General features: G+C 44.1%; 1 protein-coding gene across 2 annotated transcripts in view; it reads left to right on the forward strand.

The window, feature by feature from the left end:
• Window positions 1–25069, forward strand: part of CNTNAP5 (contactin associated protein family member 5) — a 773538-nt gene that overhangs the window by 429356 nt on the left and 319113 nt on the right. For both annotated transcript variants that reach the window (XM_045559127.1, XM_045559128.1), the window contains exons 9-10: window positions 4066–4215; window positions 7094–7265. In XM_045559127.1, the coding sequence (XP_045415083.1) occupies window positions 4066–4215; window positions 7094–7265 (322 nt within the window). The remainder of the gene's footprint in view (window positions 1–4065; window positions 4216–7093; window positions 7266–25069) is intronic.

Below are 25069 nucleotides of genomic sequence, written 5' to 3' on the forward strand. Positions count from 1 at the left end.
TATGTTACAGTGTCATGAACTGTCTTCACCATAAATCTTCAGCGAAGCTCTGTTACTATTTTAGGATTAGTTTTTCAGAATAAAATTCATGGGTGATGAGGTATGACAGTCTTAGGATTTTTGATACCTTTTGGTATATTGCCTTCCAGAAAGAATGTGCAAACCTAGGCTGCTAGAGCAACATATGAAATTGCCTGTTTCCCTCTGTACCCGCTAACATTGAATATAATCAGTTTTTATTCTTTGCTGCTCTGGGAGATACCAAATAATGCCTGACATCCCTTTAAAGTTCAGAAATGTTCTGTTTGTAATCATCCAACTCTCTATCCAGAACCCAAATCCCATCTTTTAAGTCTTGGTCCCTAAATCATGTGGGTGCTTAGTTTCCCAGAGTGGCACTTAAGACCCTGCTCTTCTACCCCAGGGGCTTTTCCCCATCCAGGTGTTCCTGGCCTCAAAGGTGTTGCTTTCCTGTCCTAATTGGTCATGTCTGTTCTTTCAAAGCTATTTATCTCAGACAGGTTTAGGAGGAAAGCAATCTGACTTAATTTGCTAATAATTAATAGCACTTCAACTTGTACCTTTAAAGGAGTATTCTTAATATCCAGACCTTGGAGAATCTCTGGGGGTCCTTTTTGGGTCCATTAACAGAATCAAGTGGAAAAGAGTGCCCGGGTGGAAAGCAAAGATTTTTAGAAGAGAAGGTACAACTTTACTTGCCTTGGAATGGATGCTGGGTCAGGTGCCCTAAACTAGCCACGTTTTCCTAGCTTCTTTCCTTTCTCTTTCAAAACATCTAATGGAGTAGTTCCCAACCCTGGCTGCACAGCCGAATTCACAGGGATCTTTGAACCTTCCAAAGCCTGGGGCCACCCCCAGAAATCTGACTTAATTAACCTGCTGTGGGCCCAGTGTTCTGTATTTTCAAAAGCTTCCCAGGTGATGCCTGCATCAAAAACTAGTATTCTAATAATTCTCTTCCACAGAGCTAAGCTTTTCATATAACACCCCCACCCCCTGCAGGAAAAGGTAGGAAAAGGTCAACTCAAAGAAAAGCAGACCAAAGAGGAAAAAAAAAAAAAGGAAAGGAGAGAAGAGAAGGGAGGGGAGCAGAGGGGAGAGGATGGGAGGGGAGGGGAAAAGAGAAGAAGAGAAGAGAAGAGAAAGAGAGAAGAAAAGAAGCGAAGAGAGAAGAGACCAACCCCGCAAACCCTCATTAAGTAAAAACCTTAAAGACAGAGACATGGACAGTGATGTGGGACAGGGACCGGACCACAACTCCAGCAGAGAAGCTGGTTCTGCAGACTCACAGGAGCAGCCCCGTCTCCCAGCCAGTTTCATCTGTAAAACACTGCTAGGTCTCTGGTTAGAGGGGCTGCTCCCGGTGGCCTCTGAGTATCTTTCTTCTCTATTGCATCCCTGATGCCTCGCAGGGTGCTTGGCCCCCAGGGACTATTTAGACCCTATAATGCTGAACTAGTTATTAACTCCCTTCCAGCCTAAACAGTCTAGAGTTTACCTGCAAATGCTGGCCCATATGTTATGCAGATATATTCAAATGAGCATGCAAATGAAAGTAAAAGTAAAGACTTACAATTGACTGTGCTTCCCAAATACCCAAAAGAAATCAAATGTTCCTCACCAAGAAACACCTGACAGACCCTCTACCTCATTAGCAGAGTCCCTGTGGCCAGGACCCAAACCCTGTCTGAAGACAACTGCCTTCGGGAGAAAGTAGGGCCACCAGGCTGAGCGGCCTGTGGGTTCTCCCCTCTACCCCGAGCAGATGTTCGGGGCTGCAGCGGGACTGCCCGCAAGGGGCTGGCTGGAAGCACAGGAGGTCTCCTGCATCTGGCCACTCTGAGCAGATGGGGCCCAGCTGCCCTGGCGCAAACGCAGCTGGGCCCATGCCTGGTGCTGTGCTTCTCCCTGGGCAGCTTCCCCAGCCATTCCAGAGCCCCGGGGGGTGGGGGGCACAAGCTCTTTACTTGCCACTCCGCTGAGATTGTCAGTGTTTTCCTCCCAGCTGGCTTCTCAGGGGCTGCTCCAGTAGGCTCTACCAAGGCAGGTCTGTTTTACCTCTGCAAATAGCTCTTCATCCATTGCTTGCTCTCTGTTTTCCCTGCTGCTACTTTAGCGAAGGCCCTACCATTCTGTCTCTCGGGGCCTCTGCAAGCAATTACCAACCCCCACCACTCCTGCAGTTCTGCCTCCAGCCTGGACTCCTCCCAGCCCCTATCCACTACTCTGCATCCGGAGGATTATTTGAATCAACACCTCCACCCAGTCATTACCAAGCTAAAGACCCCTCACTGACTCCCAGGCTCCAAAGCAGAGATTTATATCCTGGCTATACATTAGAGTCTCTCAGGGAGCTTTTGAGAAAATGCAGATGCCTAGAGCCCATCCCCAGAGATTCTGATGGAATTGGTTTGGGTAGTGTTCTCCAGAATCATTTGTCAAAAGACAGTGGTAAAACTCCCCCTTCGCCTGGCCCGTAAAGCCTCTGGGTGACTGGGGCCCCTCCCCAGTTTCTTCCCATCATCCTCCCTGCTTCTCGTTCCAGACCTCCGGGTGTTTGTACAGGCTCTGTCTCCTGGAACCCTCGCTCTGAATTGCAAACGTTCTCAGTTTCCAAAACTTCCCTTAACTATCACCCACTTCTGTGGAACACTCTTGGGACCCTCCCGTGGGCTAGTTCGGCCTTCTTTCTTCCTTCCCACATATCATACACTGTTCCACTCAGAATCGCAAGCCTTGTTGTCTGCTTGCTTCTTGGTCTACCCCACCAGCCAGAACTCAAAAGGCTGTGTTTTAATCTTCTTTGCATATGTCTCTTCACTTGACTGTGGCCCACCCCGGATAGAGACCGTGGGTGCCCATATCCATACTCCCTGCCGCCAGGTCCACTTTGTAGCTGCAGCTCCATCCCTGTGTTTGAGCTGCCACTGCTCACTGCTTAGGATTGACAGGAACTGTTCCGCATACACTGCTGTGTTAGCGCTGTAGTTCTCACAAGGGCCTTTCAGTACAATCACTGTCCTCCTTTTGCAGGGGAAAAACTGAGGCAAGGAGAGAGAAGGCATCTCCACACATAACAGGGCACAGTAAATGACTTGAATGAAGAGCTGTGTGGTGTGTGCTCTTGTCACAGACAAATCTTTGTGACTTGATTGGTTAATATGGCCACGTTTTCTTCGTCAAGTGCTTTGCACTGACATAACCATCTTAACAGATGACAAATTTTTGGAGGGAATAGTTGAAACTCTCATGACTAATTCCCAGTGGCGTTTTCTCAACATGGTAGGTCAGTAATGTGTGCACCAAAGACATCTGGGCAGAAGAACAGGAGAGAACTGGACGTAGCACCCACTCTGCCCCCAAATGTCTCTAGAAACAGAACTGCCTGATCTCATTTGATCAGTGATACAGAGTAGGGATTATAATATTTACAGGTGATAAAATTAGAGGATAGTTATGGGAAGAGGCTGGAAGTGCACCTGTCCGTTACCTCTCCCCAACAGGAGGCTGCCTCTGCCTGGCACGCCATTGCAATCTGGCTTTACTTTTCTACTTTAAAAATAATTTACTTTTTACTAAAAATGGAATAAAAGTTGTTTTTAGGAAAGTATGAGAAAACCAAAATTGTTTATAAGCCCCCTACCCAAAGATAAAACTACTGGTAACATTTCAAGTTTTGTTGGGTTTTGTGCTTGTTTTCTGTTTTTATTCTGCATTTATACATTAATTCATCAGTATATGCCATGCTTTGGGTTGTTGTATATATGACTTTTGTAACTTTGATTTTGTTTTTAAGCCAAAACCATCAGAAGTACTTTAGGTACTTAAAAAAAAGAAAGAAAGAAAAGGAGAATAGAATCAAGTGGTAAAAGGAGGGAGAAAGATGTCCCTTGTGAAACAGTGGGGGCTTTGGCTCAAGCCCAGTGAAGAGTGGGGCATGCCCCGAGACTGCGCGTGGACCCCAGCAGGCTGGGGAATGAGCCCCTCTCCCCAGACCTCGCCCAGCCCCTCAGCCCTGTGCTTGTCTTTCCTGTTCTCTTGCAGGCAGCAACTTGAACGATGGCCTGTGGCACTCGGTTAGCATCAGCGCCAGGAGGAACCGCATCACTCTCACTCTGGACGATGATGCCACATCCCCAGCCCAGGACACCACCTGGGTGCAGATTTATTCTGGAAATAGCTACTATTTTGGAGGTAAATTCTCCAACCTTTGAGAGTGAAAATAAATGGGGGAGAGAGAATGCAGCGGGCAATTATTTCACTGTGGTGATTTCACTTTGTCAATTAGACCATTCTCCCAACACACACACACACACACACACACACACACACACATGCACCCACCCTCAAACCCAAAATAGTGAGAAGCAAAATCTCTCACAGCTGTGCAAATATAAATTATCTAGGTCAGTGCTGAGGAAGAAAAGAACTTTAGCTGTAAGAGCTGGTGTTACATAACATGTCCAAAGGAGATTTTTGTAGCTATGCCAAGCTCTGTGATCACATTAGAAAGGAGAAACTCAGCTGAAAACTTAGAGAAAGTGTACCAAGAGTCAGCAATACCTGCAAGGGGAAAAGTTCAGGTGGAAAGGAGCAGCCAGTATGCTTGGCCATCTAGGCCACCCCTCTGCCACTTTGCTGTCTTGGTCCCCTGTCCCTTCCTTCCCTACATCCCTGGAGGCCCTGCCCACGGAGTGGGGCAGCCAGCAATGGGGAGGAAGTAGAAGGCCCGTGAACTTGTAGCTGCACACTGGAGAAGCCAGTTCAGACTCTGCCTTCTCTGACGTTAGGTGGTTCCTGGGAATCTTTCCAATGATGAAACCACAAGGGCAAACTGGTAATGATGAAAGACAAATCATTAGGCATCTAGTGCATTTTTATCAATGCGTATATATTTTATTTAGTTGTTTGATGGCATTTCTTTCATTAAACATTAATATCTAATTTCCTAGTCGGTTGTTTGTACTATAGAAATAATCGCTAAAGAGGATTTAACCTCGGTGGCTGTCTGACCTTGAGCAAGACACTTACAGTCCCTGAATTTCCTTATCTGGAACATGGGGAAATAAGCTCACCTTCGGCATAGCCGGCAGAGTTAAGTGAGAACAAGGTTTAGATGTACAGCACAGAGCCTGCTACGTGGCAAGGGATGGACCACGTGGCTTCGGCTCCTACAGATATGGGCATGGATCAGGGTCTGAACTACATTTGCCAATTCTTTTCCATTGAGAAATTGAAGAAACATATTATATAAAATTATGCCCTGTAGTCTCTTAAATAGGATTTATAAATCACTTCTCTCATATGAAGGAAATGTGGCTAAAGCTTTGAAATATACAAAAGGGACTTTGCACAGGTGCAGTGTACGTATTGGGGTCCCCTGGAAGGGAAGCAATGTGGAGCAGCATCTTTGTGGTTTGATTTTAGGGTGAGGAAGGGCCACTGTCCTCCACCCCAATCTTCTCTGTGTGTGCAGGGGGAGCAAACTCCTTTAGGAAAGGAATGCACCTCCAGTCTCTGTTAAGGCTGTATGTGTCTTACCTCTTTTAATTCACGCAGCCTGTTTGTGAGGTAGGTAATATTATCCCCATTTAATAGACAATAAGACTGATGTTTGCTCAGATGAAATAATTTGCACGAAGCCATAGAGCTAGTGAGTAGCAGAGCAAGGGTTCAAATCCAGATCTGTGTTTTCCATAGTCCACTAGTGAAAACAAGGAGATGACAAAAAAAAAAAAAAAATGCACCAGAGAGGCTACAGAAGAAGAGTCTCAGGGCCCCGAAGATATACCTTACAGACTGCATGATTTTGCACCTTACTCAATATTTCAGCAACAAAGAGAGAAAAGGGATCTTGAATTATTTCTGGGAAAAACGTTTTTTAGTAATTATGATACAGTAATCATCTGGCATGCCTCAAAGGCAAAATGACTCCCCTCCCCCAGTTGATGTGTTCTCAGATCCAGATTTTAAGGGGCACAATGCTAAGGAGATGAAGATTTATCTATGATTTGAACAGTGTGTAAACAAATGCCCCACATGTAGACTGTAAACTTAAGGAAGGTGAAAAATGTTTTCAGTAATAATAGTCAACTTACATAAATTCTCTCTACAGCTTCAATTAGAAGTTGTAGCATCTCTCTTCATTTTATGGTGTGCTTGTGAGCTGTTAACCAGCTGCCGGGCTTCAGCCCAGCAGCGACTGTCTATTAGAGATGGCTGAAATAATTCCCAATTATTTATGGGCTATTGCCATGGTTTCAAGCTTGCATTCCCATATGCTCTGAACCTATTAAAACCATTGGGATGAAGTTAGTAAGGAGCACAGCACTTACATTCCCGCGATGCTCTATACCTGTCTTAATGAGAAGTAGATATACCCTGATTGCAAGCTATGTTAAGTCAGTGTAATGCATTTTTTTAAAAGAACACCCTTTAAAAAAGGTATAGTGTTAACCTTTCACATATGCTATTACAGCCCTGTAACTACGTGCATTTAAACCCTTAGTTCCTTAATGTCTGGATTTGTTTTGCACATCTCTTCAAAATTCCAGTTATGTTCCTGAGTGTACCTTTCTCAGGAACTAAGCCTGTTAATGCCAACAATTAGCCAGACAATTACTCTACTGCCATCCTTAGCCAAAGCATAATGTCCTTTGAAAGTGTAATTCAGACCTGAATTGTGCATTTAGATACATGTTTCAGGACAGACCCAAAATTCCCAGGTAGTTACAATATGTTGCTTCCTTGGGATGAGTGAAGGATCCTGAGCAAAAGAATGACAAAGAGCTTACCAACATAAAGAAAAAACATCAGACTGAGATAAATACTATAGTACTGGTATTCCCTTTGCCACACTTTTTACTTTCTCTACGGTGATTGAGTATGCCCTATTTTGTACCGATTCCGTTCCCCTCCCTGAGAATGCTGAGATTTACAATGAAAGGGCGTGCACCGCTGTGAATGAAAAAGCACCAAAATAATTAGACCTCAAGGTCTTCCATCAATAGGTCGCCAGAGCAATGACGGATCATTTCAGTATTCTTCTTCATCTTTTCTCTCTGTCCCACAGGGTGCCCCAACAATCTCACCGATTCCCAATGTTTAAATCCCATTAAGGCTTTCCAAGGCTGCATGAGGCTCATCTTTATTGATAACCAGCCCAAGGACCTCATTTCAGTTCAGCAAGGTTCCCTGGGGAATTTCAGTGATTTACACATTGATCTGTGTAGCATCAAAGACAGGTAATTATTGTCTCTTCTCTTCTGTTCTCCCACCCCCTTCCCATTCTCACTGTTCTAAATATGACTTTCTTTAAGCAAAATTCTAATCCACCGACATTAGCCACATTAGACATAATTGAGTCACCTAATGGAAAATATTTCTGAAAGGATTTCAGGCCCAGAGAAAAATGGTTTAAATTAGTTGAGTCTCTCTTCATGTTGACTTCAGTAAATGGGATATGCAAATTAAATCAAAATACAAATTTGTGAAAGGATTAAAATTTTATGCATAAACAACATTTGATTACTTTGAAGTTAAGAGTAAAGCAAAACGAAGGAAGGAATTACTTCCCTCCTAAACCATTCCGTTCCTCACTGCAGTGGGTATCCCTCTAACACAGGCAGGTGAGCCTCAGACCCGCTGGGAGACCCACAACAGAGGTTTGGGCAGTGCCCAGTGGCACACAGCAAACCCCAATCCACTGCTTCTGTGGCCCAGAGGACTCTGGACCCTGGCTAGAGGGAATCAGTAACCCATATGTCTGACAAAACTCAGTTTCTCTCTCTATTTTTACTGGAATCTGGCTCCTCTTACATTATTAATAGGATTTTCTAAATGCAAGTACACACTGCAGAAAGCTACAGAGGATGGATTTAGAATTTTCAGCAAGGTTTACCATGTTCCCCATGTTTCTTCTCCAGAGCCTGCCTCCTTCATTCTAATTCTGCTCACCCCAGGCAAAATACTATTTATTGAATGGGTGAATAATATCTGTTAAGTGCTTGCCTATGTGTTGGCGACATAGGGCCTCTCTCTGCTCGTGTTTCACCAGGGAGTATATTAGCCATTACAGTAAAGTAAGATAAACGACCAAGAAATGCTCCCGTAATTGTTGGACACATGGCAGCAGCAACTTAGTCTGGCCTGGACAACGAGGTCAGAAGGATTCAGGAGGTGCTGCTGAGTCCAGTCTTGGAGGAGGAGGCACAGGCGGCTTGGGTTAGGTGGAGAGAGTGAAGGAGATTAGTGGAACATTGCTCAGAACCAGGAGAGAGCAGGGCTTGCAAGTATTTCATCAATTCAAAATACTTTTTGTTTGCATTCGAAATATCTAATATTGGAATACAGTTTGCAATTGATGGTGTATAATAGTTTAATTGGCAGCATTCATTTTTCTTAATGGCATATAAACTAATGGTATGTCTTACAGTTAATGGTGTTGTGGATGGAATAGAACACAGCTCAGTAGAGACGGTAGGTTGGTGTGGGTGGCACACAATATGGCCAGAGATGTGGGCCAGGACCCATCGTGAAGAACTTTGTGTGCCAGTGAAATTAGCCTTCATGTTCTTAGAAAGAATCAGCAAGAAAGGTGGTCAGATTTGTCTAGTAGAAAGAGTATTCAGAAAAAATGGGAAGGATGGATTGGAAGAGAGCTAGCACACAGCAGGGGAGGCGATGCCCCAGTCCAGGGGAGGAAATGTGGGCAATAGGGGGTGTCTCCACTGAGCGGTACCGAAATCAGCTGTGCAGAATTTGGTGTCTGCTAACGCTGGCGATGACCAGTATAATTTGGTGGGACTTTATGCACCTGTTTCTCTGTTAATACCACTACACACGGGATCAGCAGCACATCACATGGACTTCTTGGCTCTTCTGCTTCATTATTTTTGTATTTGACCAGCTGGAAAAGTGGCTAATATCATGTGTACTTCACTAAAATGTGTTAGTTTAGAGACCTTTGAATAAAAGGTATTACAGGGAATGGTGGCCACCCCTATAGGGTCCAGGAATGGTGAGGAGGAAGCACTCTCCTTCCTCAGCCAGCATGGCCTTGTGCAAAGTGTGGATCAATACAGGGAATATTTGTCAATAAGTGTCTCTTATGCTACCTTAATTTCTAATCAAGGAAGCTCTCGTTATTTTCGATTACATGAAAGTCATTGCCATCTATACTGCATCATTACTTTTGTGTAATTGTAGTCTTGTATAATTGTATTACATACAATTGTGTTTTGGTTAATTGTGTAATAAGGGATTGTGTTTAGTTTAGTGGGTAAGTGGTACATTTTTCTTGATTTACCAGACACTGTCTTAACAGAGGGGAAAGCTGTGGCAAAAGCCTCTGCTTGATTCATTATTTCTTGAACTTATATTTAACATTAATTGGAAAGAGGCAGGGGTTAGAAGGGCAGGTGATTTCCGAGTCTGGTGTTTTATTTTTAATGTGTTAATCAATGTGAATTTGATTTCAGGGAAAGTACAAAGTCTTTGCCTTCAAGGAGCTTGCTACTTGCTGGGGAGGGAGGCAAAATAGCCTGGCTGTGGTTTTCCTTACCTGTGCTGCTGTCTGGAAAGGCCACAGAGGATGCCTGAGTGGCTCTGGGTACTCCCGGGTCCCTCCCCTGCCATGTCCTCGTGAGCTACAGAGTCCCAGACCTCCGTCCCAGCACTCCGTGGTTGCCACATCCCACCCCTTCCTTTCCTTCCTTGACACAAAGTGGGGTCCAACCCTCCCAGCTTCCTTTTCTTGCTTACCCCAACTGGACATTTTACACATCTTAAGGGTCTTAGTTTTGGTCACTTAGGGAAATCAGATTTGAGAAATCCAGGATAGCATTCATACCAGAGGCACAAAAGTTCCAAAATCTTATGCTCTCCTTCTAGTGGGGGTCCTTTAAGCAGGTTCTCTGAAAGATGGTGCCTAGATACCCTGGTGTCTGCTGTCCAACGTGCGTGGTTTACAAACTACCTTTGACACAGCACCTTGAATAAAAGCTGGGAGCTTCCCTTCTCAGGGATTAAGGAACTTTAACCAATTTGTATCTCAGTGATGGACAAATTACCAAGTCATCTGGCTTCTGGGAAAAACTGGCCCTGCCCACAGCTCTGGTAGCATGGGAAGTGTTGGCATTAGGCAGCAACAGTTCGCAGCAATGGCGGTACGAGGACAAGATGGGAGAAGGAGGCAGCTGGGATTGCAGTGGAGCATTTCCAACAGACCTGTTCCATTTCTGTAGTCTTTCTAAACCCCTACGACACGGTGTGTAGCCACTGCCCCTTTTCTGCACGCCAGACCCCCAGCCTCATGTTCTTACACCCCAAGCCCCTGCTCTTCATAAGCTACATCTAATCACCCCCTTGGACTTGTAGTAGGCAAGATGCAATAGTATAAGCTATTGCAGGGAAAAATCACCTTCAATAACTGCTTCATTTGGTGAACAACTGTTTCTCACAGCCTTCTGTGGTTGAATGTGATCGATAGGCATTGAGTGAGTGAGTGAAGCTGACTATGTACATCCCCAAGTAGGAGAGGATGCTGCAACAGCTCTAGAGCTCTGGGAGGACAGATGCACTAATGTCTCTCCTTTCTAGATGGGGAAAACTAAGACCCAGAGGGGCATGTCAGCTTTCCTAAGGTCACACAGGGTTGCAGTTGTAGTCAAGAGTTGAACCTTGCCTTTGTTCTCTCCTGTGTACTATCTAGCAAACAGGTACTGAACTGGAAATAGCAGTCACTGTGTGTCTGTGATTCTCAGTATGTAACCCCAGCTTCTGCTCAACCAGGTAGAATTTTCAAACATATGAAATATATCAGATTCTTTGTATACCTTGTGTGCCTAATGCAATTCCATTTAAAAGGGGGACATTCAAAGTGGTGTGTAATGTCAGATGGGGTCGGGGTAGACCAAGGAGGGCCAGGTCCAGAGGTGTCTCTTCCCAGCATCCTTGTGGATGAGTTCCAGTCAGTGCCAGGAGCCGTGTCCAGTCCTGCAGGGTTCAAGGTCCAGGGCAGGAGGGACAGATTATCAAATGCTGTCCAGAAATTGAATAGGAGATGGGATCCAAGGTGTGACGACAAACCAAGAGGGGAAAAGAGGGATGCTGATGAGTCAGCTGCTTGAGGTGGGGAGAAGTAGAGTCACACCTGGGAAAATTGCCGAATCCCAGTGTAGGTGGCAGCAGCTTTGACGGTCAGTAGGGTGCATATAATGCCCCCCATCACTTACCAGTTTGACACATGAAACTGGTTATATTACCTTGTGTCCATGTTTCCTCTTCTGCAAAACCAGGATCATAAAATCTACCTTTGTGTTCAAAGTTACATGAGAAAGTGTGAGAAGTCAGGTGCTCAGTGGCATGTCTAGCACGCAGTGATTGTTCATCGTGGTAATTCTTTACTGAAAGGTTTGCCAACTCTCCAGTGTCCACGAGGAGAGGAAAACTTAGGTCTCCTTCTGACACCCCCATCTCCCACCACTGCAAGTGACCCCAGCAGTGTCTGGGGTGATCCCCATAGAAATACCTCTTTCATGTACCCCGAAATCAGTCACTCTGCAACTCCTCTGGGGGTTTGATTTGCTCTTGTCAAAGGACTTGCCCTTCTGCGCTACTAGCCACTGCCAAGAAAGTAACTAACGGGAAAAGCCAAGGTTGTGGTCTTCAGATTTTCCTAAAGCACTGATCCCAGGACTAGGGTGAACCTAGGGAGAAAAATTTAAGGAGGCCCTTACTTCCACATCCACGCACGCAATGATCCTGCGTTTGCAGATGCCTAAGTGTAGGGGCCTTCTTAAATCTTGCAGGCAAATTTGAGTGTGTTTGTATCAGAGGGGCTTGTTACAACACAAATTTAAGGAGTATAGAGCCTGAGAATTTTCATTTCTAGCAAATTCCTGAGTGATGCTTCTGTTGCGGGACTGGCCTACTGGCCACACTCTGAGGACCACTGCCTTCCAGTTTCTAATCCTGCAGGTGGGATTGTGTGGAGTCTGCAAAGGTGACGTAGGTGTGGGAGAGAGGGATGGTCCTGCCCCCGCCTAGAACTCCTGGCCAGAGTCTCCCAGCATCTCTGAAAAGTTCTAGCAACTCTCTCCCAATGTCCCTCTACCCAAAGGGTGTCAAAATCAGTCCCAGGGCTGCTGTGGGGGCACTGAATTTCTTCTCCCTCCAGGGAGCCCTGGTCTTTGTCATGCGGCTCCTCCCCTGCTTCCCACTACAGACAAGACCTTTGTGAATAAACATGGGCATGCTCAGATCCTCAGGTGTGTCTAAGAGAGGGGACATTTTGGTTCTAGGGGAGTGGAATGTGGTTTTAAAACAGTTGCAGCTGGTAACAAACATAACCTTTTTTTTTATGAGGAAAGTCACTGGCCAGGCCTGTTGAAAGGGCAGCAAACTTCCATCTAGACAAACTCCACAGGCTGTGGGGTGCCAATATAATGGAAGTAGCTCACCTCCCCCAGATATTGCCTACACACCCTTACAAAGCTTGATACACACTGATTTCACGTGGCCTTCGGGTACTCAGTAAAGGGCTTTGGGGCCAGATGGCTCGTTCCCTGCAAACCTCCCTCACAAAGCGATGCTACTCAGGAGGGTCCCAGGAGACCACTCTGCCCTGGTTCTGCACAGGGGGAAGTGGGTGTCACATAGAGGTGACAAAGACAGATATGGAAGCCAGGGCTGTGCGCCCGTGATCTTTGCTATAGCATCTCGTGGAGAGCTTTTGTTCTAATCCTTTCTAAATGAAACATTTTACTTTTCCCAAAGAGTATATGACATGAGCACTGCATTAAATTTCCTGCATCAAATAGGTTACGAAATGCAGTTTCTCTCTCCATTTCCTTTTCCCCAACAGACATTCTTTTAAGAAAAGCACCTGCTAAAGTCTCTGGTCAAGAGTCTTACCTTTGTTGGTTCAGGGTTTGGAGTTCTGTGAACACTGGAATTTGGAAACCATCATGTTGGATAACCTCCCATAAACAGACTCCTGCTAAAAACCCACCCTAAGTGTGGGAGTTTTTTAAAAACAGTGGGTAATATAAAAAGATTGCATTGTGGGGTAATACATATGTTTTAGTCCTTCTCTAAAATTGAAAGCCTATACATCGGGTGCCAGAAAAGCCACTGTAAGGGCAGTGCCCACACAATCTGAGCTTCTAACTCTGAAGTGAGAAATGCTACAATATGGTGTTCTCCCTCAACTCATGGGATGGGGCCAAAATCAAAACAAGATCACTTGAGCTTTTTTATTTATCATTTGTGTTCTATTTCACAGGGGAAAATGAAAAGTTATATTTTATGTAACAGTTACTGAGAAAACATTTTACAAATATTATTTCATTTAATTCTCCACATAGTCTACAAGGTCCACCAAGTGGTTCTCAAAACATGACCCCCAGGGCAGCAACGTCAGTATCACCCGGCAACTTGTTAGAACTGTGATTCTCAGACTGCGGCCCTTACCTGCTGGGTCAGAAACTTGGGGTGCGGGCAATCTGAGTTTCAATGAGTCCTGCAGGTGATTCTGATGCACCTCAAATTTGAGAACCACTGGTTTGTTCCATTATTGTCATTTTACACATACGATGACCAATTCTTAGGGAGGTCCAGTAACTACCCAAGGTCACATCTTCAGTATTTGGGGGAGCCAGGATTCAAATTCAAGTTAGGCTGATTCCTTGATTCAGATAGATCTGAAGGGCCTATTGCCAGAAGACCAGAGGAAGAAAATGGGCTTTGGTGGCCAGAGTAGGCCAAGGGAAGTACCACAGAGGAAGTGGGATTTTAGCAGGAACTTGAAAAGCCGGCTGGGTTTAGGGAGGTCAAAAAAGGTGCCCTGGTGCTCCCATTTGAGAATGAGTGAGGTGCTGCCCACCTGTTTGCTGTACTGGATGGGCTGCACTGGCAGCACTGGGTGAAAGAGAACTTAAGTCAGGGTGAGGGGAGACTTGCCAGCACAAAAAATAGTTTAAAATCTTAGTAATAGGCTGGGCGAACTGACTCACCCCTGTAATCCTAGCACTCTGGGAGGCCGAGTAGTGAGGATCACTCCAGCTCAGGAGTTCGAGACCAGCCTGAGCAAGAGTGAGACCCCGACTCTACTACAAATAGAAAGAAATTAGCTGGACAATGAAAAATATATAAAGAAAAAATTACCCAGGCATGGTGGTGCATGTCTGTAGTCCCAGCTACTGGGGAGGCTGAGGCAGAAGCATTGCTTAACCCCAGCAGTTTGAGATTGCTGTGAGCTTGATGCCGTGGCACTCTAGCCCGGGCAACAGAGTGAGACTCTGTCTCAAAAAATTAAATAAATAAATAAATAAATAAATAAATAAATAAAATCTTAGTAATAGGCCATATTAATAGCTAATCTTTAAATCTGCAGTCCCCAACCGCAGCGCTGTGGACCCATAGTGGTCGCAGTCTGTGGCCTGTTAGAAACTGGGCTGCACGGCAGGAGGTGAGCAAGAGAAGCTTCATCTGCACTTACAGCCGCTCCCCATCGCCCGCATCACCTCCTGAGTTCCGCCTCCTGTCAGATCAGGGGTGGCATTAGCTGCAGGAAAACAAGCTCAGGGCTCCCACTGATTCTGCACTATGGTGAGCTGTCTAATTATTTCATTACATATTACAATGTAATAATAATAGAAACAAAGTGCAGAATAGATGCAATGCACTTGAATCATCCCAAAACCATTCTCCCCCTCTGCCTCTATCCACTGAAAAATTGTATTCCATGAAATCGGTCCCTAGTGCCAAAAAGTTTGGGGACCGATGCTTTAAATGATACTTACTGAATGTGGACATCATGTGTGTATGTGTGTGTGTGTGTGTGTGTTTTGCTGTAATCCTCACCACAATGCTATGAAGTAGGTAATATTATTAGCTCCATTTGACAGATAACAAAACGAAGGCCCAGCGACACTAAGTGACTTGTCTAAGGTCAGACAGCCCATTTGTGGCAGGGCCTGGCCACAGGTCACGAAGCCCAGTTGAAGAGATCAGGCCTGCCCTGCACTGTGCTGCTTCTGACCCTGCAGTAAGGAAGCATCTACATTCGTTAGCAGAGTCGTGAAGTAGAAGATGATGTGTTTTCATCTTGCATTAAAATCACGAAAGGGATGGTATTAATGTCAGGAAGAGAAGGGATGTGGGGCAGCACAATGCCGCAGGGTTGTCATCCCTGCGGGAGGCTTGCTGTCACCACCTTGTAAGGAACACACCCAGAGACCTGGAGAGACCCGAAGCCTCCTCCAACAGATTCGAATTTATCTAGTTCTCCGGATTGATGCGGGCACGGAGGACCCTGGAGCCAGCCTGACACGACTGCCTTGCGGAGGTGGGTCTTAGCTGACCTGGCGAGGGTGTTCCATCCGGAGCTCCTCAGAAAAGGAACTGATTCATTTGTCTGCTGCTTAAGTGCGGGCTTCTCCCCCACCCGTCTCATACCTCTTTGAATGTCAGTAGGGAAGAGGGGCTTTGGAGGGGTCTGAAACCTGGATTGGATTAGAATAAGTGGCCTTGAACAAATACATCTGTGTCCTGTTGCCAACCCTGTTCCTCTCATCCCTTGTTTTCATAAGGAAAGGGGGTCATTGTCTTGATGAAACGGCTCTTCTCTACCTGTGCACGTTGATTCATGGGAAGCTCAGAGTGCTGAGCAAGCCAGGGGCGACCCCTCACTCCGGCCCGCCGGACGCTGGTGAGGACCCCACCAGCTGGTGATGGGAAATACTGGTGTTGGAAACAAAGCCGGAACAACAAGCCGGGAGAATGATCACAGGCACTTCCGGAGTTGAAGGATTCATGCCGAGGGTTACGGTGCGGAGACTGGGGTTCGCTGTGCATGCTCAGGCAGCAGTAAGGAAACGTCTGTCAGCATCCACAGGTGCCTGAATCATCTCTCCTGAGAAACAATGGCCAAGAAATGTGGATGTTTTAGATGACATAGAAGCCCAGGAAACTTTTGATCCAGATAGAACACATGAGAAAAAGGTTACTTTAGATTCTCAATTCACTTCTGTGAGGCAGAAATCATTTCTAAATTAATAATAAGAAGAAAGAGATTCTTTCATATTGATCCCTTCACACAATCAATGTCTCAATAAGCTTTTGTCCAGCGCCCTGATAGGAGCCTTCCATCCGCCTTCACGTTCTCTGAAGAGCACCTCCTTGCACACATTCACTTTTTCCTCGTCTGTGTTGACGGCCGCTCACTGGACTCTTGAGGCAAAGCACCTGCAGCCTTTGAACACTGTTTGTCTCTGGTCCAAACGCATTCATCAGTGGCCCATTGTAAGCAACATTTATAGACACAGTTGGAAGAGAAAAGGACTTTAATGTGTTTTCACCTGGGGATAGGTCTGACCTGTAATAAAAGGTTCTCACCTGTTTCTGTAGTGAAACCTAAATTTAAAATTAGCTCTCTGCTACTTACATTTTGAACTAAGATATCTCATAGGAAGTTCATAGACCTCAAATCAGGCCTGTGGGTTTTGTTGTGACATGCATTTCTGGCTGCTGAGCTGCCCCTCTGCTCGTGTGGTCCAGGCATCATCAACTCCATGCCTACCCTCCACTCAAACTTTTGCACTGTCCAAAGGGAGCCTCCGTCTCTTTCATCGGCAGATGGGAAACCAATATTATTAACAGCATGTGAGGTGGTAAAGCCTGTGCTGCTCACCTTGTAGCCCAACTTTGGACACAACCAGTCACGTAAACTCTTTTATCTCAGCTCCCTCAGTTGTCAATTGGGGGTCATGTTTCATTACTGCAAAGTGTTAAGCAAAAGCAAGGTAATGTTACTCCTGCTTCCCTCTTGGAGTTGTGGCAAGGAGTGACGGAGAGCAGAAAGATGACAGTTCTTAGAGTTAAAAGCAAGAGGGACAGAAATGGATGGGGCTGTAGGTACATCAGCAGGCCGGATTCCATAAAACCCGTACAGGCAGAAAAGGGTGACACTTCTCTGAATAATTTACCTACATACGTGACCTATTTTATTTTGTAGACAAGTGATGAATGTCTTCACTTGATTTGAGTTACAGACCTGAAGTCTTCCCTCTAGGTTTAGCTTCATCTTAAAAAGATCTCTTGGACGTGACTGAGTAGGCCCACCGCAGGGCCCTTCTCTGCTAACACTGGGATGCACCGTGGACCTAACAGTAGCTCTCCCAACATGTGGAAACGCAAAAGGAAACAAAAAACAAACCTAAGACAGAGAGTTATTTGACTGAGTGGGATTTTATGTGTTTCCCAATTTTACAGTCTCTAAACGTGTGATGTCTAGCACACCCAGAACACCATTCACTTCATTATGACAAAATGTTAGAATCACCTTGCTGCCTGCTTTTACCCATGCTGAAAAATATAATTTTTTTTCAAAATTATCCCATAATTTTGACTGTGATAATTAGATAGGGGGCTATCCCTGCTTTGGATGTCAAATTAATCCCTGATGTGGTTCTTAAGCAGCTCTGAGTTTTTAGATTTGGCCACATGATCATACTGAGAATTATAGAGCCCTGAGCTCTGAAGTGAGAATTGTATGTATCAGCTTCAGCGTTTGTGTGTGCACATGTGTGTGTTTACAGCCACCCTATCCAGTGAGTCTTGACACAGCTTCTAGTTTCTACTTGTTGAGAAACTGCCCATGCTCTGCTGCTCTGCCTCTGTGACCCAGTCGTTCATTCATCCAGTCTTTTCTGAGTGCCGGCTGTGTGTTCCTTGCCCTGGTGATCCATGAGGGAACAAGGCAGAGAGTCTTTGGTCTTAGAGGGTGTGTCATCGGTTTTCCTCTGCTCTGGTCTTTCTTGTGCCCTTGGATCAGGGTCTGCTTTTTATTATCATGGCTTATTCATTCATCTCCTGTGTTTGGAACATCTCTGCTGGGCCAGGTACAAAGTAGGAGCTGAAGATGTAGTTGTAGAGGATCTCTGACTTTAGAAAGCACCTCAGAGGACACAGATTTTGACTAAATGATGAGGGAAATAAACATATATGCCCCCAAATATGATGAGTGTCATGATACAAATAAACACAGTTTAGGAGAGAGTATGAGAGGAAGGTTGTTTTATACTGGGAACGGGGGCAACATGTCTAGAATGGGGGATGTGGACTTCTTGTCCTCAGATTCCGCAAAAGTAACTGTTCAGAGGTCGCTGCAAATTTTTGTAAGTGACTTTCTCAGATGTTTATACTTTCCCATGCTTCCTACAAACCTCTGGCTGGTGATTCTGATCTCAACATTGTGTGTGTGTCCTCTGCTGAAACCACGTGTTTGCTGTGGGGGCTGAGGGGCTAAGAAGTGCAAAACTCTGCTTTCCTTAGTGAGAAGAAACTTTCTAAGTGGGGTTTTTGCTAAAAACAAATTCCTCCGCATTTTCCCAAAACATGAGTGTGCTGGGAATTCCTGTCTGCTGTTAATTCCACTCCCTTCCCCTCCCCATTCTATCCCCAAATCCCTTTTTGGACTGCCATGGTTAAAGGGTTTAGCTTCTAGCAAGTCATTCCTTATAGAATATAGGCTACATCTACATTTAGCAATAATAAAAGAAAAAGTCTGCCTACTCAAAATAAACACCAGTGTAAAAGGTGGGAATGATATTTCAACTAGCAATTTGGTAAATCCTAAGAATCTGAAAGTGACAAGAGGAATATGCATTTTAAAGGTCATTCCAATTACCGTGCTTACTCGTGTTAAGCTGCAACTCTGGAGTTTATGTGAGAAGACCCACGCACTGAGAGGAGAAATGCGAACATGTGGTTGGCAGGGACTTGAGCAAATAGTAAGGAGAGTAATACAAATCACTGTTGTTTTCTGTGATACTAAATAATTCTTCAACCTCTGAGGCATCTGGGAAGTAGAGGAAAGCCAAGCATTGACGAAGAGCTGGGCAAATCCTCACTGCTCTAAAACCCGGATTCAATGATAGATTCTCTCCCAACCCACATTTTGCACAACTGTGTGGGATCCGTAGGAAGAGGCCCCAGGGATGAGCCCCACTTGCATTAAACCTTCCATTTGCTGGACATTGGAGATTCAGAAGCGGGAGGATGAGGGGGGGTGCAGGATGAGCAGTCACATATTGGGTACACTGCACACTATTCAGGTGATAGGTACACTCAAAGCCTAGACTTCTCCACTATACAATTCATCCATGTAACAAAACAAAAAATTGTACCCCTTAAATCTATTAAAATGTTCTTAAAAATTGCTAAAAATTTCATTAAAAAAATCCATTTGCAACCACTGCATTCTCCACATCATAGTGAATTCAAAATATAATTTTCTCAATAGAATTATTGACAATTTAGAACTGCTTTTGAAATAGGGAAATAGCCAGGACCTATTCTCTTGAAGATAATTTGTCTCATACCTTTCTCTCACTTCCCCAGATACATACATCATTACAACTGTAGCTCTTCTGAATATCAGATTCTGTATGTGCATTTCACCTGACCTCCAGCACAACAGGTTCTAAGTCATTAAACAAAAGAATCCAAATTCTCCAGCTTGCCTTTTGCAGTCCCATGGCCTCACCTCTCCTTCCCTGTTCATCTTTATCTCCTACTATATTAATTCATCATTCCATCTATATGCACTTACTGAGCATCTACTATGCTCCTATATGTATACATATATACATACACATATATGTGCGTATGTATATAGTCTGTCTTCAAGAAGCTCAAGAGCAAGAGAGCTAGACAGGAAACAGGAAAACAGATATTTCACCCAGGGCATGAAGTAACATCCCAGCTGCATTTTGACAGGCAAGCAGAAATTACACAGGAGTGGGAAAGGCATTCCAAAAGTAGACCACTGCCTGCCCCAGAGCAGCAGCCTCATTGCAGCCCCTGGGCACTTGCTATTTCACTTGTCTGGAGTTCTCTTTCCAGTTCTTTTTGCCCAAATTCAGTCCATCTGTCAAAGTCTAGTTGAAATTCTCCCTACGCTAGGAAGCCACCCTGACTGCTCACACTGGTCCTTTCTTATCTGAATGTTTCTGGCTCTTTCTCTTTATATATCCTTTAGCTGCCAGTCGTAAGCGTTACCTGTTTTGTACCTGCCTTTTGCTTTCCCTAAGAAAGTTCTTGATCTCTGCTGATGCATTCCGTTGAGAGCACGTGCTTTGCGATTATAGTACTGCCTTAAGATATGGAACAAACTTGATAATCTTTAATGTCTTTTTACACCCCAAGCTCTGCAGACTGCTGTGTGAGATTTAGGAGTTAAAGCCTTTCGCCTCTTCTTTCGTCTTGAAAAGTTCCCAATGTGGTTCACGCCAAATACCGCTCTATTTGAATAGCAAGAGTGCCTAATAAAAGCAATGCCGGAGCCAGCTGTCATCATTCACGTGGTGTTAAGTGCTCCTTCTGTAAGCACTAGCTAGCAAGAGTATTTTTGTTTAGCAAGACCATCATAAAATTAGACGAGCAAACCATAGCAGTGTATTTGAGCAATGTAGTCTATAAATAATACAGTGCAAGGAAGCATAGGAGCACATTATTCTTATTACAATCTTGTGCTTTAAGGAGAAAAAAACGGGTAGGTCTGCAATAGAAGGCAGCTCTAGAGAAATGTACAAAGTATCTTTGGTGATTGTTAAAGAATGTCAACGGTCCCTTGGTAATAAGATCTGCCCAGTGTACCCTCTAAGCAGCTCCTGGAGGCTGAGTTGGGAAAGCTTGTGAAGTTGGCGTTGTTTACCTGGTAGAACAAAAAAAAAAGTCACTGAAGGGTGCCAATGTGCTGTAACTGTGTCAGCTGTTTATCTGAAAGTGAAGTTATTGAAGAAGAAAGGTTTCACATGAGCCCGGAAAGCAGCACTGGAATCATATACAGTCCATACTCTGTCACTGTTTTTTATTCTTTCTTTCTCCTTTTTCAAAAGTGCCTGGCAGAGACTTAAAACAACATTGTTATTCATTTTACTATGTCAAAATCTCTAGCATTTTCTATGGTGGAGAGCTGCTTCCAACTCCTGCCAAATGCCATCTAAAGCCTCTTTATGAAAAAAAAATGTTCATTGAAGATGTAATTTTTTTCTTCTCCTTTGAAACTGTCCCTTACTTGTTTCTATAATAAAATGAACTCTAACTCGAGTCACTTAGGTTTAGTAAAGTTCAACAATGGACCAAGTGCCATGCTAGGTTTTTTTCTTTTTCTCTACTAATTATCTTGTTCAAAACTATGGAGAATTATATTAACATATTTTAAAATAAAATGTTTTCATTTTACAAAGGAGAGAACTAAAGTTTGCAGGTGTTAAATTACTTTACCAAGATTGTATATATAGTTAGCAAGTATTTTCATTAGAAATTATTGGGCCTTAAAACAATTTGGAAGTTCCTAAAGAATTATGTTGCCTTTTGAAAGTTAAGCTAAACGTTTAATAGATTTTAATGGATCATCCCAAGGATATAGGAGAACATTCAAGGATACAGGAGAACAAGGCTAGTCAGTGGCTGGATTAATGCTAATATTTCTAAAGCAAGAATGTGTCAAATAAAAGTAGGTTGGTAAGAAGCTAAATCTTAAATAAGGAAAATCAAACAGATAAATCTAGTTGTAGCTGAAGAACTAAATTAAGACTTTTAAAACATCAAACACTTAAGAAGAAAAGCTCATTTTCTGGTGCAGCATCAAATGGGAAATGATAGAAATGACATCACTTTCATACTCCTGAGTTCCCATAATCCTGATCTCAGAGTGGATCCGAATATTCCCTCTTATGAATGGGTGAAGCTTACAAGGATGCCATATAAACTTGTGCCTCCATGAATAAAATACCATTGGTCTAGACCAGCACCTGGTCACCAGTAGTGATAAAGAACTTGAAATGTAGGTATTGTGACTGAGGAATGGAATTTTTGCTTTTATTTAATTTTAATACATTCAGATTTAGATATCCATGTGTGGCCATGACTACCATATTGGGTAGCGCGAGGCTAGGTACTCTGCTAGGGCCAGCCCTGTAAGTTTTACATTTTTCTTGTCCCTAGTTCAGCAGCTTGGGACTGCACCACAGGCAAGTCGGAAGGCCAAGATTGGGCCTCAGAATTCAGATCTGATGAGGGAACGTAATGTGGACCGTAGAGGCCCCGGCCATAGGCTGGGTGTGGCCATCAGGTCAGTATCCTTCATGGAGGTCCTTCTCCAAAGACAGCCACCGCAGAAGAGAAAATCTGCCACTACTGGACTTTCTCCACAGATCCTGGCAGAGAAGGGGTTTAACTATGACTCGATCAAGATGTTAAAAACTTTATTTTACTTTAGACAATTGTACTATCTTAAGTGTTCTTTTGCTGTTTCTGTTGACCAGTTCAAAGTTACTTTCTAAATTAGAATACCTTTTTTTTTTTTTTTTTGAGACAGAGTCTCACTTTGTTGCCCGGGCTAGAGTGAGTGCCATGGCATCAGCCTAGCTCACAGCAACCTCAAACTCCCGGGCTTAAGCGATCCTACTGCCTCAGCCTCACGAGTAGCTGGGACTACAAGCATGTGCCACCATGCCTGGCTAATTTTTTCTATATATAGTTTTAGTTGTCCAGATAATGTTTTTATTTCTATTTTTAGTAGAGACGGGGTCTCGCTCAGGCTGGTCTCGAACTCCCAACCTCGAGCGATCCACCCGCCTCGGCCTCCCAGAGGGCTAGGATTATAGGTGTTAGCCACCGCGCCCGGCCTAGAATACCTTTTAAACAAACACACATTGCAATCTAAATATAGGCCATCAGTAAGGTCTTGGTTTCTATTTTTTTCTAAAATAAGAGAATCTTTACTTTTTTAAATCCCAACTATCACAGCTCATGTTAGAGTTATTGACAGATGCCCCCTTAAACTGCCTGCTGAAATCTATGAAATTTGGAGAAGAGGTAACCTGATGGGCCAACAAAATTTGTGTGTTCACTCTCTAGTGTGGGTTTGGATCAGCCTCTGTCAGAGAGTAGTGATATTAAACCCAGAAATCTGTGACTATTCTTGTTCTGATTTCAAGTTTAACTTACATCCCTTTAATATCGTGCAACTCCATGAAGCTCACCTAAAGGAGGAAGGAGGAAAACATACTGATCAGTCTGGTGAAGATATTAGATCTTTTGAAAATGATAATTTTTAATGTAAATTTGTAAATTTGAGATTCTAGCATCATAGGCCAGTCTCTTGCAAGGTTTGCTTGCATGAGTCATAATCCTGGTGACTATGGTCCCAGGAGTCTATCAGTAGTGAATTTCAGGCCTTACCAGGTAAGAGCCCACTTGGATGGGATGTTTTCCAAGGTATGGACCACCTTACGGGGTCTCTGTAGCCAGCTGGTCGACTGCATCTGAAACTTTTACTGGCAAAAATGGCCTCACATAAAGACACACACCACACTGCAGATGTTTACCTGGCACACTCTTCAAGGCTAATGATGGGTTAAAAGTAATCTTAAAATTAGATCTCAACTCTATTGGCTGGTAGATTCAAATTTTGGAATGCATTAAAGTCACTTGGAAAGATCTTTTAAATGCAGATTTTTTGACCCTAGAACCCCAGCGGTTTTAAGTCCATCTGAAATGGAAACTGAGAATCTGCATTTGTTCAACACCCCAGGATATCTGAAGATCAGTCTTTTAGAAATATTGTGTCAGCAAATTAAACAGACATTTCTTTATTGAGCTCATCATAATATGGTCTCATTTAAATTTCTCCTCCACAATGGGGAACTAGACTCCTAGTTATGCCTAATGTTAATGGCATTCTGTGAAAATGATTTCTTTGTTCAAATACGTTTGAGAAATGCTAGAGTGAGAAAAGTTAAATGAATTTCTTCAATGCAGGATTTCTGTGTGTGTGTGCACGTGTGTGCATGCAGCCACACACTTATGAACTGTGCAGGACAGGAACGCACTGGAACCATGTTACAATTTCACAAATATATATGGCTAGTAAACACTTGATTTCCACAGAACTTCCCATCCACATGATGTGCTTTTGAAAATGCTACCCCAGAGTAGATAAATGAGAGTTACCACCAGAAACCCCGCGAGTTGTTCACTGCTGGCAGTTGGGCAACTCGGGGAGGCAGGCAGGAGTGTTATTACAGTGGCTCCAAGAGGTAGCATTGAAGAGAACTGGAGGGTCATAAACAGGCACTGGCCTTCGTTTCCCCCTTTTCTCTACAAAACAAACATTTGGCCTTAAAGGTAACTTCTCCTGCTTCTTTTTCCTTCTGGTCTGCAGGACTCGTGCTTTTGATGTGTACGTACCCAGGTTTGCAGCCTGCCTTTTTAACTTCCGGAATCTCAAATAAGCCACTTGACTTGTGAGCCCACTTTCCTGAAGACAATGATACTTATCTTACAAGGTTGTTTCATTGATTAGTTGAAGTAATTACTGTGAGAGTCTAGCACTAAGTCTAGCATACTGAGTCTACAGTTTAATACCTGGTAGAGCTGTTAACTTTATCTTATGTGCGCAAATATGTGGGCGGAAATGAAGCAAGAAAAGGGATGGAGCAGAATCTCCCCCAACCACTATAGGGCCTGGAGATGGCACAGAGGCTGCAAGTTCTGTACCAGCCTCGGTGCTCGCCATGGTGGCGTCAGACAGCACCCCCATGCGTGGCGGGGTTTGGGCTCGGTGGACCCGCAGCTCCGTGAATGCCGAGGAGTGTGGTGACACCTGCCGTAGGAGTAGGAAGAGGGAGGGGAGCAGGATGAGCTCCCACTTTTTGCTTAGCCCTGCAGGAAAAAATCAAAAACAAAAGGAGAGGTGACCTCAGCCATCTAAGAAGTGACTGTCAACACGGCATTTGATTCTAAGTGAACAAAAATGTGATTGATGAAGGGTTAAGGACTGAACATTGTTGTGTGGATTATTAATTTTGGGAATTCATTTTCTGGGCTAGAACGTAAGTCGAGCCTAAACTGGCAGGGGGATTTTTCATGCAAAAATCAGAGAGGATGACGGCAGGAGGCTTGTGGATTTATGTGTTAAAATAGAACTGTGGGGGGTTCGTTAGCAGCCATCTATAATTTTGTCTAGGACCTCCTG

Source organism: Lemur catta, chromosome 8, assembly GCF_020740605.2.
Source record: "Lemur catta isolate mLemCat1 chromosome 8, mLemCat1.pri, whole genome shotgun sequence".
In the NCBI taxonomy this organism is placed as follows: Eukaryota; Metazoa; Chordata; class Mammalia; order Primates; family Lemuridae; genus Lemur; species Lemur catta.